Genomic DNA, 14,763 nt, shown 5'->3' on the forward strand with positions numbered 1-14,763 from the left:
AGGAAGAAGAGGTTCAACAGTTTCGGTGACATTTCCTGTAGCCTGGGGACAGATCAACTCACACTTCCCTTGCTGCAACCTTGCTGATCTTGAATTTGCTGAGTCACTACTGTGATGGAGGTGACCACCATGCCTACCTGGCCTCACGAAGAGGGTGCTACATAAAAGTCCTGGAAGATCGGCACAGAGCCTGGCACTTAAGGAGCATCCAATATAAATATCTGTCAAATGAAAGAATGAGTGCTACCTTCCACTACATACTAGCAATAAATAAAGTAACAATAATCACAGGATGTACAGGCCTGATGACCTTTCCACACGCTGATGGAATATGAAGACACAATTCAGTAAACTCAGTTCTGTAGGGGCCCAAGTACACACTGCTGGGTAACACTGGCAGAGCGCCTAGTCTGCACACTGAGATCCATGGATGGCTAAGAAACAATCCTCACTCGCAGGGGGAGGATAGTGGGGAAAATATGCATGAAAGATAATTACTATACCATACACAAAAAATTAACTCAAAGTGGACCACAGGCCTAAGTGGGGGAGCTAAAACTATAAAACTCTATAGATCATAGGAGTAAATATTGCTGATCCTGGGTTTGACAGTGGTTTCTCAGCTATGAACTCAAAAGCATAAGAAACAAAAGAAAAATTAGAGAAACTCGACTACACTGAAAATTTAGAACTTGTGTGTTGCAAATGATAACATCAAGAAAGTGAAAAGACAACCCACAGAATGGGGCATAGGAGAAACAAATCTGCAAATATGGGAAGATGAGAGAAAATATTACTAAATGATATATTCAATAAAAAATTTGTACCTAGAACACATATATACATAAGTGTGTGTGTTTGTGTATATATAATAAGACTCTTAATTCAATATAAAGAACAAAAAATCCAATTAGTAAGTGGGCAAAGGATTATAACAGACATGTCTCGCACTTTCCAAATATACAAAAATAGACATTAAACACATATAAGATGCCCAACACCATTAGCCTTTGGGGAAACACAAATCAAAACTACAATGAGAAACCACTTTATACGCATTAGAAGAGCTAAAATAAAAAAGATGGATGATAGAAAGTGTTAATGAGAACACAGAGAGATTGGATCCCTCATACACTGCTGGTGGGAATATAAGATGGTGCGGCTGTTTTAGAATAGTTTGGTAGTTTCTCAAACTCTTAAATATGGAGTTAACAGATGACCTAGCATTTCCATTCCTAGGTATACATCCAAAAGAAATGAAAACATGTGTCCACACAAAAGTGTTGTTTGTAACAGTCAAAAAATGAAAAGAATTCAAATGTTCATTTACAGATGAATGGGTTAATAAAATGTGATACAGCACATGATGGAATATTATTCAGCAGTAAAAAGGAATGAAACACTGATCCATGTTATATGGACCAATGTACATGGATGGACCTTGAAAACATTAAGCTAAGTGAAAGAAGGCACTCACAAAAGACCACGTATAGTTAAGTGTGATGCCATTTATATAAAACATCCAGAAGGGGCAAGTCCACAGAGTAAATCAGTGGTTGTCAAGGGCTGAGGGAGGGAGAACAGGGAGTGACTGGCAGTGGTTAGATTTCTTTTGGGGTGATAAAAACATTCTAAACGTGGACTGCAGTGATAGCTACACAACTCTGTGCCTATACTGGAAACACTGACTACACACTTTAAAGGGGTGAATTCTATGGCATGTGAACTACATCTCAATAAAGATGTTAACAAAATGATAATTACTGTCTAATACAGTGAGGTGGTCATTATCACTACCACATTAACAAAGGCCTCTAACCAAGGCTGAGGTTCTGTCAGTGACGGCTTGCTTCACAGAGTGACGCCTGAGTTGGACCCAAAGGATGAGGGGTGAACCAGGCACGGGGATGGAGAAGGCCCTTGAGGCAGAAGGACCAGTGCTGGGAAGAGGTCCAGAAGTGAGAAAACCATACAACAAGCACCATTACCCTTTAAGTGTACAGGACAATGCAGAGAACTGGCAGAGAAGAAGCTGGAGATGGAGTAACAACCAACCACAGGGGAGTTTCAAGCTCGTGGTGACTGCTGAGTGTTCATGAGTTACAGCGCAAACCTACAGTGGCAGAGGGATGGCACACACAGCCCATCCTGCACCCTCCCCCCATGTACACCCTCCGTCATGGGACCCTGGAGTTCCCTTCACTCAGGAGCAAGCCTTTCCCCACCCCTTGATCCTCAGCCGGCTATGGGACTTGCTTTGCCTGATAGGGTATTAGCAGGGCTGGTTCTGGCTTGCCCTTGGACTCACACTGGAAGATGAAAGACACATGGAACAGAAGGAGTTGCCTCTGTTGCCCCAGCTGAGGCCACTGTAGATCAGTCTATAGCCAGATGACCCCAATATGTGAGCAAGCACAGCCAAGAACAGTGGAGCCCTAGCTGATCCAAAGGTGAAGCCATCCAGCCAAGCTCAGTCAGGATCGGCTAACTCACAGACTCACACATGTGATATTTATTGTCATGTGTCACTGAGATTTTTACTCAGCATTACTGCAGCATCAGTTAACCGATACACTGCTCATGGAGTGCTGGGAAATGTTTTTCAACTGGCTGTGGAATCGACATTCTCTTAATGGATCTGGAGCCTGACACTCACCACCTATTCTCCTGCGCTTACTGCTGGTGCAACTTGGAGCGAGACACCTTAGTGAGTCCAGCTTCCATTTCCTCATAAGTAAAATGGAGACAATGCTACATACTGGAACACTAGTGCACTAGAAATGCTTTCAGACTTAATAAAATAATACAACTAAAACATTTACGACTGTGTACGGTACATAACAGGAGCTCCATAAATGCTGGATTAGAAAAGAGCTGAACTTGGCAAGGACCGTGACTGAATAGGACCACACCTCTCTGCACATGTGGGCTGAGGAAGTCTGGGTAGGCAGGAACCCAAGATTCTGTTGAAACAGCACAAAGTTTCAGATTCTACTCCATAAACTCATCTAGGCCAAAATTATTTTGACTGTTTTAAGAGTCAATGCTAACTAAATACCCATCTTAGCTATAAGCAAATCTCATTAAAGCACCTTAAGAACATACGATCTTCAAAAGATGGGGAGTAACTGCCTAATGGGAATACAGCTTCTTTTTGGAGTGACGAAAACAACTCTGGCATTAGATGGTGGTGGTGATTATATGACATGGTGAATATATTGAAAACAACTTAACTGTATACTTTATAATGGTTAAATGTGAACTTTACCTTAATAAAACAAAACAGAAGGCTTCCCTGGTGGCCAAGTGGTTAAGAATCGCCTTGCAATGCAGGGGACATTGGTTTGATCCCTGGTCCAGGAAGACCTGACATACCTCAAGGCAACTAAGTCTTTGTGCCACAAATAATGAGCCTGCGCTCTGGAGCCCAGGAACCACAACTACCGGAGCCCTCGTTCTGCAAAAAGAGAAGCCACTACAATGAGAAGCCTGCGTACCACAACTAGAGAGTAGACCCCGCTTGCTGCAACTAAAGAAAGCCCGTGCAGCAATGAAGACCCAGTATAGTAAAAAAAAAAAAAAAAAAGGATTTTTAAAAGAGAGAGAGAGAGAACATATGCTGAGCATATGTTCTGAGCAATACGGCAACCAGTTATGACCTGTCAGTTCCAAGTTCAGTTCAGTTTGTTTCAGTCGCTCAGTCGTATCTGACTCTTTCGAACCCCATGGACTGCAGCACACTAGGCCTCCCTGTCCACCACCAGCTCCCGGAGTTTACTCAAATTCATGTCCACTGAGTTGGTGATGCCATCCAACCATTCCATCCTCTGTCTTTTCCTTCTCCTCCTGCCCTCAATCTTTCCCAGCATCAGGGTCTTTTCCAATGAGTTAGTTCTTCCCATCGGGCGGCCAAAGTAATGGAGTTTCAGCTTCAGCATCAGTCGTTTCAATGGATATTCAGGACTGATCTCCTTTATGATGGACTGGTTGGATCTCCTTGCAGTCCAAGGGACTTTCAAGAGTGTTCTCCAACACCACAGTTCAAAAGTATCAATTCTTCAGCGCTCAGCTTTCTTTATAGTCCAACTCTCACATCCATACATGACTACTGGAAAAACTATAGCTCTGACTAGGTGGACCTTTGTTGGCAAAGTAATGTCTCTGCTTTTTAATACGCTATTTAGGTTGATCATAACTTTTCTTCCAAGGAGCAAGCGTCTTTTAATTTCATGGCTACAATCACCATCTGCAGTGATTTTTGGAGCCCCCCAAAATAAACTTTGTCACTGTTTCCATGGTTTCCCATCTATTTCCCATGAAGTGATGGGACCAGATGCCATGATCTTAGTTTTCTGAATGCTAAGTTTTAAGCCAACTTTTTTACTCTTCTCTTTCACTTTCATCAAGAAGCTCTTTATTTAGTTCCTCTTCACTTTCTGCCAAAAGTGTGGTATCATCTGCATATCTGAGGTTACTGATATTTCTCCTGGTAATCTTGATTCCAGCTTGTGCTTCATCCAACCCAGCGTTTCTCATGATGTATTCTGCATATAAGTTAAATAAGGAGGGTGACAATATACAGCCTTGACCTACTCCTTTCCCTATTTGGAAACAGTCTGTTGTTCCATGCCCAGTTCTAACTGTTGCTTCCTGACCTGAATACAGATTTTTTAGGAGGCAGGTCAGGTGGTGTGGTATTCCCAGCTCTTTCAGAATTTTCCACAGTTTGTTGTGATCCACATAGTCAAAGGCTTTGGCATAGTCAATAAAGCAGATGTTTTTCTGGAACTCTTGCTTTTTTGATGATCCAACGGTTGTTGGCAATTTGATCTCTGGTTCTTCTGCCTTTTCTAAAACCAGTTGAACATCTGGAAGTTCATGGTTCATGTACTGCTGAAGCCTGGCTTGGAGAATTTTGAGCATGTCTTTATTAGCGTGTGAGATGAGTATAATTGTGCGGTGATTTGAGCATTCTTTGACATTGCCTTTCTTTGGGATTGGAATGAAAACTGACCTTTTCCTCTGGCCACTGCTGAGTTTTCTAAATTGGCTGGCATATTGAGTGCAGCACTTTCACAGCATCATTAGAAGTTCAGTTCAGTTCAGTCACTCAGTTGTGTCCGACTCTTTGCGACCCCATGAATCACAGCACGCCAGGCCTTCCTGTCCATCACCAACTCCCGGAGTTCACTCAAACTCACGTCCATAGAGTCAGTGATGCCATCCAGCCATCTCATCCTCTATCGTCCCCTTTTCCTCCTGCGCCCAATCCCTCCCAGCATCAGAGTCTTTTCCAATGAGTCAACTCTTCTCATGAGGTGGCCAAAGTACTGGAGTTTCAGCTTTAGCATCATTCCTTCCAAAGAACACCCAGGGCTGATCTTTAGAATGTGGATCTCCTTGCAGTCCAAGGGACTCTCAAGAGTCTTCTCCAACACCACAGTTCAAACGCATCAATTCTTCGGTGCTCAGCCTTCTTCACAGTCCAACTCTCACATCCATACATGACCACAGGGAAAACCATAGCCTTGACTAGACGGACCTTTGCTGGCAAAGTAATGTCTCTGCTTTTGAATATACTATCTAGGTTTGGTCATAACTTTTCTTCCAAGGAGTAAGCGTCTTTTAATTTCATGGCTGCAATCACCATCTGCAGTGATTTTGGAGCTCCCCCCCAAATAAAGTCTGACACTGTTTCCCCATTTATTTCCCATTAAGTGATGGGACCAGATGCCATGATCTTCGTTTTCTGAATATTGAGCTTTAAGCCAACTTTGTCACTCTCCTCTTTCACTTTCATCAAGAGGCTTTTTAGTTCCTCTTCACTTTCTGCCGTAAGGGTAGTATCATCTGCGTATCTGAGGTTATTGATATTTCTCCCGGCAATCTTGATTCCAGCTTGTGCTTCTTCCAGCCCAGCGTTTCTCATGATGTACTCTGCATAGAAGTTAAATAAGCAGGGTGACAATATACAGCCTTGATGTACTCCTTTTCGTATTTGGAACCAGTCTGTTGTTCCCTGTCCAGTTCTAACTGTTGCTTCACTATGAACAAGGGTACTTTAAGAACAACAGGAGATTCTGGCTTTAGAATTGCTATTTTCCTCTGGCAGGGAACAGAGAATTAGCTAGGCTAATTATTAAAGGCCATTTCTAGCTCATGAAAATCAAACTCCATCAGCTACATGCAATAGCTAGCCCAGATCTTTACTGATACTTTGTAAATGCTCGGCATTCTTCAAATGCTTTGTAAATAAGTTATTTTTCTCAACAAGGCACTACAGCATTCTGGGTGGGGCAATTCTTTCCCCTACTATACTTATCTTGAGCCACTCCCCCATCCCTTTTCAACCACCTGCTGTGAGTCCTCACAAAACTATGAAGTATAGCTTGTATTATTAATGAGGAAACTGAGGGTCAAAGAAACTGAGTTAATTATTTTAGGTGCCAAAGCCACTAAGTGGTGGGGCTGGGGTCACCAGTCAGGCAGTCTGATTGTACTGCCCGAGTTCTTAAGCATGGTTTGCTACAGCTTGCCTCTCTCTTCTCTATAAAGCAAATCACTGCAAATGGTGACTGCGGCCATGAAATTAAAAGACGCTTACTCCTTGGAAGAAAAGTTATGACCAACCTAGATAGTATATTCAAAAGCAGAGATATTACTTTGCCGACTAAGGTCCATCTAGTCAAGGCTATGGTTTTTCCAGTGGTCATGTATGGATGTGAGAGTTGGACTGTGAAGAAGGCTGAGAGCCGAAGAATTGATGCGTTTGAACTGTGGTGTTGGAGAAGACTCTTGAGGGTCCCTTGGACTTCAAGGAGATCCAACCAGTCCATTCTGAAGGAGATCAACCCTGGGATTTCTTTGGAAGGAATGATGCTAAAGCTGAAGCTCCAGTACTTTGGCCACCTCATGCGAAGAGTTGGCTCATTGGAAAAGACTCTGATGCTGGGAGGGATTGGGGGCAGGAGGAGAAGGGGACGACCCAGGATGAGATGGCTGGATGGCATCACGGACTCGATGGACGTGAGTCTGAGTGAACTCTGGGAGTTGGTGATGGACAGGGAGGCCTGGCGTGCTGTGATTCATGGGGTCGCAAAGAGTTGGACACGACTGAGTGACTGAACTGAACTGAATTACAGCTAAACGTGGAATCAAGAAAATTTAAGTAAAAATACTAACTCATAACCTTAGTGATCGAGAGAGTCAAAGGCCAAGGGAAAAATCAACAAAAGCAAAAATTTATATTTATAAAAGATTTTTCTATGAGTGAATTATGAGCATAATCATAATTAATAAAGAAAATCACAGCTAAATCTCACTTGTCCTTTTCTATAAACAACTTAAGGAACTCAGGTGAACAATTTATCCTGAAAGGAAACAGGTATACATTTTGCATGGAAAGTCTAATAGCCTAACAGGTCTGTAATCTGAGGGACTAAACAATGGCTCTTTTTAAAAAATGGACTGACTACTCTTAAGCACAACCCCATGGAACCAGGCCCAGAGTCTCAGCAAAGTTAACAAGTAGGTCAAGAGCCCAAGCCCACTGGTTAAAGCTGCTGCTCTCTCACAGCCCTACTCCTTGGGTGCTCATTTACTGTACATTTCTTGGTCCCGTGTACAAAGAAGTCTTGATGAACTGCACAAAGACAGGACCCAGTCAAACCAGGAGCTTATAAAGCTGGACAAGCCTCTACCAGAAAGAAAGGAACCTCACTCACCAGAAAGTGAAATGTGAAAGTGAAAGTCGCTCAGTTGTGTCCATCTCTTTGCAATCCCATGGACTATAGAGTCCATGGAATTCTCCAGGCCAGAATACTGGAGTGGGTAGCCTTTCCCTTCTCTAGAGGATCTTCCCAACCCAGGGACTGAACCCAGGTCTCCCCGACCTGGCAGGCGGATTCTTTACCAGCTGAGCCACAAGGAAGTCCAAGAATACTAGAGTGGGTAGCCTATCCCCTCTCCAGCAGATGATCCTGACCCAGGGTCTTCTGCATTGCAGGCAGATTCTTTACCAACTGAGCTATCAGGGAAGCCCTCACTCACCAGATGACCACCTCAAATCAAGTGGTTGTGTCTGCATCTGTCTGCATCACTTAATCGGGTGGACACAGGCATTCTCATACGGTTTTATTAAAACTGAATTTTCCTGACACAATACGAAGTTTACAACAATGTTTTGTTTTGTTAAGTCCCCCAAGTAGCTTATCCAAATTAGCATTCTATGAGTCTCTGTGAAAGGTTTTACTTTTGTTCATTTTCCCCTCTTTCTAATCAGGAAGATTTCATTCAACTGGGCAACTGAGCAGAAAGGCTGGTTCCTTCTAATTTTTCAAATCTTCCCAGTCTCATCCCAAGTGAAAACATGTCCTAAGGAGTGTTATAACGGTCAGCTCTACAAAACAACCCTTTTCTTCTGGGTATACTTAAATCTCAACAAGTAAGTTTATTGATTAAGGTCCCACAGCTAATTTTCTTCTATTTAATATGTGACCTCAGCTAATGACTCAGACTTCTGGAACAAATTCTTCCTTTCTTAAATGGACTAACAGACCCTTTTCACTTCTGTACAAAGACTTCAGTTTTTACAACCTAATTAAACAATAGGCAGAAGACCTGAATAGACATTTTGCCAAAGAAAACATTACGATGGCCAACAGGCACAAAAAAGATGCTCAATATTACTCTTCATGAGAGAAATGCAAATCAAAACCAGAATGAGGACTTCCCTGGTGGTACAGTGGAAAAGAATCCACCTGCTAATGCAGGGGGTGTGGGTTCAGTCTCTGGTCCAGGACGGCTCCACGTGCCGCAGAGCAACTAAGCTGGTGCGCCACAACACCTGCGCCCTAGAGCCTGTGCAACCACAGTGAGAAGCCTGAGCACCTCAATGCAGAGTAGCCCCTGCTCTCCACAACCAGAGAAAGCCCACGTGCAGCAATGAAGACCTAGTGCAACCAAAAACAAATAAAACAAATTTGAAAATTAAAAAGAGAGTAATAATTAACCCCATAAAATGGGAGCAATTATTACCCAAACTACAGAACTAAAGCAGAGATGGTACACACACACAATACACACCAGTCTGCCCAATAACAGAACTAGTGTAGAATTAAGCCTGGATCTGAACCCAGTCTGTCTCCGGGTCTCACACGTGGAACCTCTAGTGCCACACCGCTACTCTCACTATGAAGAAGAATTTAACTTGGAACTTAACAGGAAATAGTTTTAGCTAATCAAGGAAACCAAGTTATAGATAAATGAAAATTCAGATTCACAGCACTTTTCTTACATGACAACTTGTAGAGGTTATAAAACACTGCAAATAAAAACACTGTCACTAACGTCATAAAAACTGAAATAGGCAACAGTGAGAAAGAATCCTTTGTTTAGCCAACAACGCAGTAGCTCAGCTAACAGAGGCTACACAAGCACAATTCTCTGAATGATGCCGCATGCTACTGAAAAGAGGTTTCAGATAGGGTTACCTTATTTTCTTCAACGTTCCTTTTCAACCTTTCTTCCAAGTCCTTGGTTTCTTCTGAGCCCTTGACATTGCTGTGTTCATAATTTTCATATGCTTCCTTAAGCTGCTCTTGTAAAACCTGGTACTCCTTTTCAACCTGTGAAATACCCCCCTACAAATATAATACAAAATTACCTGTTAAAAGTAGTTTTAAAAGCCTATTTCTGATCTTGTTCTGAAATGTCTCTTCAGATAAACGAAAGAGGATATAAGGCAGATGAAAATTTACAAGGAAAAGGTCATAATAATTCAAGAATTTAAAACCCCTTACATTGTTTAGAAAAGTCAGCTTTTTAAAAAAAGTTATTTGTATTATTGGAATTCATAAGGAAACTTTCCAATATGCACCATAATTAGCTCTGAATATTTGTTTTAGAAGGGTTCAGTATTAGTCTGATATGACTGTCATCCTCCACAATTAACATCAAGAACTATTTACTGGCTTTAAGAACCGCAAATATTATGCATGCATTAGATATGAATAGGACATATTAGTTTTGGCCTTACTTTTATAGCATTTCAAATAGACAGTTGCTGATGATTTTTAAAAGATGACTTAAAATATTATCAAGAAATTATTTTCAGTTATGTAACTGTCTCCTGGACAGCTTTAAAAAAAAGCAAACAGAAGTCATACTGTACTGTGAAATGCTGGCCAGCAATAAGCAGCATTTATGTATTTGTAAGCCGTTTATCCTGCTGAGATGGGCAGCAGTCAGTCACACACTTGTTGTGAACGGAGCACCTGTCAGACGCTTGCAGCTCCTCTCAGCTGCAGGCAACTGCTCTGCCCAGCTACGAGGGCTCCAGCAGCCAGGCTTGGGAATCTAAGCCAGGTGCACACACCTGGCCCACCTTTCCCATCCCCTGCACCTCTTACAGCACGTTAGCACCTCCCAAGTGTACGTGTACAAAGGCAGGGAACTGAGCTTTTGAAATTTTGTTCATTGTCAGAGAACTGTGAACTATGGCCAAGCTGACCACACACCCCAGTCTGCTATTTATGTCGTCCAGACTGAAAGTTCGGCACTATGAATACAGTCCATGTTTAAATAATGAACTAGATGATGAACCCATGAGCAAGCTTTTATGGTTTCAGATCTTAGTTATTTCTATTTTAATTCTCAATTCAGCTTGGTATTATGAATTAATTCATATGCCCTAAACTGCTGACAGAGACATTGTTTCTTATGTAGCAACATATAACATGCATTCTATTCATGTCTGTTTTGAGACTGTGTTAAATTAAAATCTTTAGAAAGCCAATCCCTTTAATACTAGGTCTTCCTATTCAAGTACACTGAACATTTCTCATTTACTTAAGTATTCTGTGTGTCTCTCAGTAGCATTTCAAAGTTTTCTTTTACAAGATAATATATTTTTTGATACTACAGAGAATGAAATCTTTTCCTTTACTATGTTTTGGATTGGGCTGTTTACATACAGAAAGGTATTTTATCCATTTGTATTTCTAAATTCTCTTACATTTTGGTATTGGTTTCTGATCAATCATTTTGGATTTTACAGGGACACAGTCTTAACCTCTATAAATAATGATATTTTACACTTCCACCTTTAAAATTTTATTTTTTTCTCTTCTCTACTTTTATCAATTAATATCTCCAGGATAATAATAAATATTAATGATGATATACACTTAAGAAGGATGATGGGGTTTGGCTTAAAAGGGAAAGATACAAGCATGCTGAGAAGTATTTAGCTATTCTCATTTGATTATGAGTTTTAAGTCAAGAAAAAAATTTGAATTTTATCCAATACCTTTTCAGCAACTATGGAGTTGATCAAATGACTTTTCCCTTAAAGATCTATTACATAGTACTTATATTAATAAATTTTCTAACTGAATCATCCTTAAAGTGTTTAAGATTTTTATAATAATTTCTGTATTATTCATGTGAATAAGCTTTTATTTATAAATACAAGCTCATTATACCAGTTAAACCAATAAATCTGTTAAGATAGAAAAAACTTTTCCTCTCTCTCTCTTTTCCAAATTTGAACAATAAAAATAAATAATTTTTTTGTTATGTTCTAAAGCTTATTCTACTTTCCTGGTGGCTCAGCAGTAAAGAATCTGCCTGCCAATTCAGGAGATGCAGGTTCAATCCCTGAGTGGAGAAGATCCCCTGGAGGAGAAAATGGCAACCAACTCCAGTATGCTTGCCTGAAATTCCATCGACAGAGGAGCCATGGGGTCAAAGAGAGTCAGACATGACTTGGTGACTAAACAACAAGGCTTATTCTATGATGTTTCACATGGAATACCTCGCTTCAAAACAGTTCTAAGTTCATAATTCCTATTTAGTTAAAGTAATGAAAATTAAAACTTTAAACAGTTTAATACAGTTCTGACTCACCTGTTGTGCCTCAAAAGGACCGTATGGCTCAGTATTGACTTCCTGATGTGCTATATTCCAAGACACCTTTGGGGCAAGACAAGAACATTCAATCTGTCTCAAATGCTCTAGTAAAATAAATCCATCATTTGATAACATATTGAAACATGCCTATAATTTTTCAAGGTTTTAATTTTTTTGCCAGTTTAGGTAACATTCTATGCTTTCTACAAATGTTTGTAACAGGAAAGAGTATCATTTGGAAGTCGTAAAAGTGAAAATGATTTTGGTTCATTACTCTTAACATAATTTTTCAAAGCTTTCTAGAAAGCTTTTAAAAAACTTAATGAGTAGCAGGATAACCAATAAGGGTTTCATGCATTCATGCCTTATAAAGCTAACTACAGAGAAACCTTACTCTTGAGCTTGCTAGGAAGGAACATTTACTCCTATCCCTCATTTCTTTCCATCTGGTTGTGTCCTCTGTCTCCCTCACTCCCCCGCTGGTGTGAGAGGAGAAACTGGGCATGTGCAGCCCTGACTCTTTCTTTTTTCTCTCTCTCTTGGTAGCTGCCCATTCAGAGCGCACATTTTCCCGTTCCTCCTCCTTGCTCTGTCTTGGGGGCAAGCACCCAAGTTGGAAGGCCTTCTAGTCCAGCACTGCTGTGAATGAGGAAGGGAAGCTGCTAAGTCATGGGTTTCAGTCTTGGGACAGACACTCTCTAGAGAAAAGAGCCACATCATCCTACTGCACTTTTATTAATTATCAAGGCGGTGCTTTGGCTCCATCTGCTGATTCTACTACTTTATGTCTCAACTGGTGCAAAACTTGGATAGGATAAAGGGTATTCCTTACGACACTTCAAAATTCCTTCTGGCGTTACCAGTCATGCCCTACAAAAGGGTTCATAAAGTCCATTATTTTAAAGGATTTTAGTAAATATAATGACAATGAAAAATGAAGAGGAAAATTTAATTTTGATATTAAAACTTTCTCACTTTAGTCTTACCTGTACAGCAATCACTTGTGTACATGGAATATTTGTTACTTTACTGGTGCTTTCTGGATTTACTTCCCACTTGGCAGAATCTCCACAGTAGTCCTCGTTTCTGCTAGCCTCACTCTGGGCTATATCAGCACCATCATAGCTGCACTCTGACTTCACTGGTGTTTCCAAAGATTCCTCAAAGATCTGTGTTTCGGAGGCAATCTGGTTACCAGGGGCATTCTCAGCACTGAAATGATGAGCCTCAAAATGCACTTCCGTTATGTCACTGGCTACAAAAGACGGCACCACTGGTATTGGTCTTTGCAGGTGATACTCAGTAGGAACGCTGGCCAGAGGGGTGTAAATGCTATACTGGGGCAGAGTCGGTAACACACTGATGAAGGCTGGTGGTGTCTGGGTAATGTCAAATCCCCGAAAGGGAAGATAGGTACAGTATCCTGCGACCAGCTGGGGTCGAGGCCAATAGGTCGCTTTCACTTCCTCAGGAGCTGGTTTGGGAGAATTAGAGGAGACTGGCTTTTGATTGGTCTCCTCAGGGGCTGGCCTGGGAGAATCAGAAGATATCCCTTTGGACTTCTCATCCTCAGAAACTGATCTGGAAGAATTATCGGAAACTGGTTTTGGCTTCCCAGTGTCACGAGCTGATTGGGGAGAATTAGCAGATGCAGGCCGAGGCTTCATGTCCTCAGAAGCTGGTGCTAAAGGTAAGCCAGACACTGGTTTGGACTTTACATCTGGTTTAAATTCCCTAGCAGTTGGATTCAGTGGTAGTTTAACTCGTAAATACTCTCCTGTTTTTGAAATTTCTTCTACTTTTGTCTTAATGTTTTTCTTCTTTCTCTTTTTCTTGAGCCGTAATGCAACTTTCTTCAATGCAATACAGTTGTCAATCACAACAAAACGAGGACATCCCAGGAGAAACGCTTTCAAACCTCCTGCTTTTTCTAGTATCTGTCGAGTTTCTTCTGGGAAGAACTCATATTCTTCAGAAAACATCTTGTTACTCATTTCCAAGGGACCATGTTCCTCCAACAACTGAGAGAAATAACTAGGCAAGAAAAATTTACATATGTTATTATAAGGAAGTACTTACACATGCTTTTCTGAAGAAAATATTTCTCAAAATTTCCCCCAAAGCAAAATACTACTTCATTTCTGACCTGAACATCTCCTCAACAAACATATTATACTCATATTAAATCTGAGAAAGGCTAACTGAAATCAATCATACTATAAATAAAATTAAGTTCACTCCTCAGAAAATAATCCTTTAGAAGTTTTTTTTGAAAAACAAAAAAAAAAAGACTGAAAGGTTATTTTTTATACGTTGTGATTAAATAATTATTCTACATATATATATATTTTTAAATACTTGCTTTTGGATTAAAAAAAAATTGATTTGGCTAGGGCTGCCGTCTATGGGGTCGCAGAGTCGGACACGACTGAAGCGACTCAGCAGCAGCAGTCTTAGTTGTGGCATGTGAGGTCTTTATTTGCAGCATGCGGATCTAGCTTCCTGACCACAGACCAAACCCACGCCTCCTGCATTAGAAGTGCGGAGAATCACTGGACTGCCAAGAAAGTCTCTGGAATATCTTTTTATGTACTGGCTGGCCATCTGTATGTCTTCTTGAGAAAATGTTTATTAACATCTTCAGCCCATTTCTAAGCTGAATTTTTTTTTTTTTGCTACTGAGTTGCCTCAGTTCTTCATACATTTGGGGAATTAGCCCCTTATCAGATATATGATTTGCAAATATGTGTATGCATATTTTCATAATTGAACGATGACCGTTAGTGTCTTCAATGGTCCTTGATGGACTGCCACAGTGCCCGTGCATGTCGCTGCTGGCATGGGGCCAAGGGG

At 40.9% G+C, this 14,763-nt stretch overlaps 1 protein-coding gene across 9 annotated transcripts in view; it reads right to left on the reverse strand.

Moving 5' to 3' along the window:
- The window catches only part of TTC3 (tetratricopeptide repeat domain 3), a 129,488-nt gene that overhangs the window by 23,221 nt on the left and 91,504 nt on the right, over positions 1 to 14,763 (reverse strand). For all 9 annotated transcript variants that reach the window (XM_040264149.1, XM_040264113.1, XM_040264095.1 and 6 more), the window contains 3 exons: positions 12,897 to 13,944; positions 11,908 to 11,973; positions 9,492 to 9,641 (listed from right to left, as the gene is read on the reverse strand). In XM_040264149.1, the coding sequence (XP_040120083.1) occupies positions 9,492 to 9,641; positions 11,908 to 11,973; positions 12,897 to 13,944 (1,264 nt within the window). The remainder of the gene's footprint in view (positions 1 to 9,491; positions 9,642 to 11,907; positions 11,974 to 12,896; positions 13,945 to 14,763) is intronic.

Source organism: Oryx dammah, unplaced genomic scaffold (assembly GCF_014754425.2).
Source record: "Oryx dammah isolate SB20612 unplaced genomic scaffold, SCBI_Odam_1.1 HiC_scaffold_2, whole genome shotgun sequence".
Lineage (NCBI taxonomy): Eukaryota > Metazoa > Chordata > Mammalia > Artiodactyla > Bovidae > Oryx > Oryx dammah.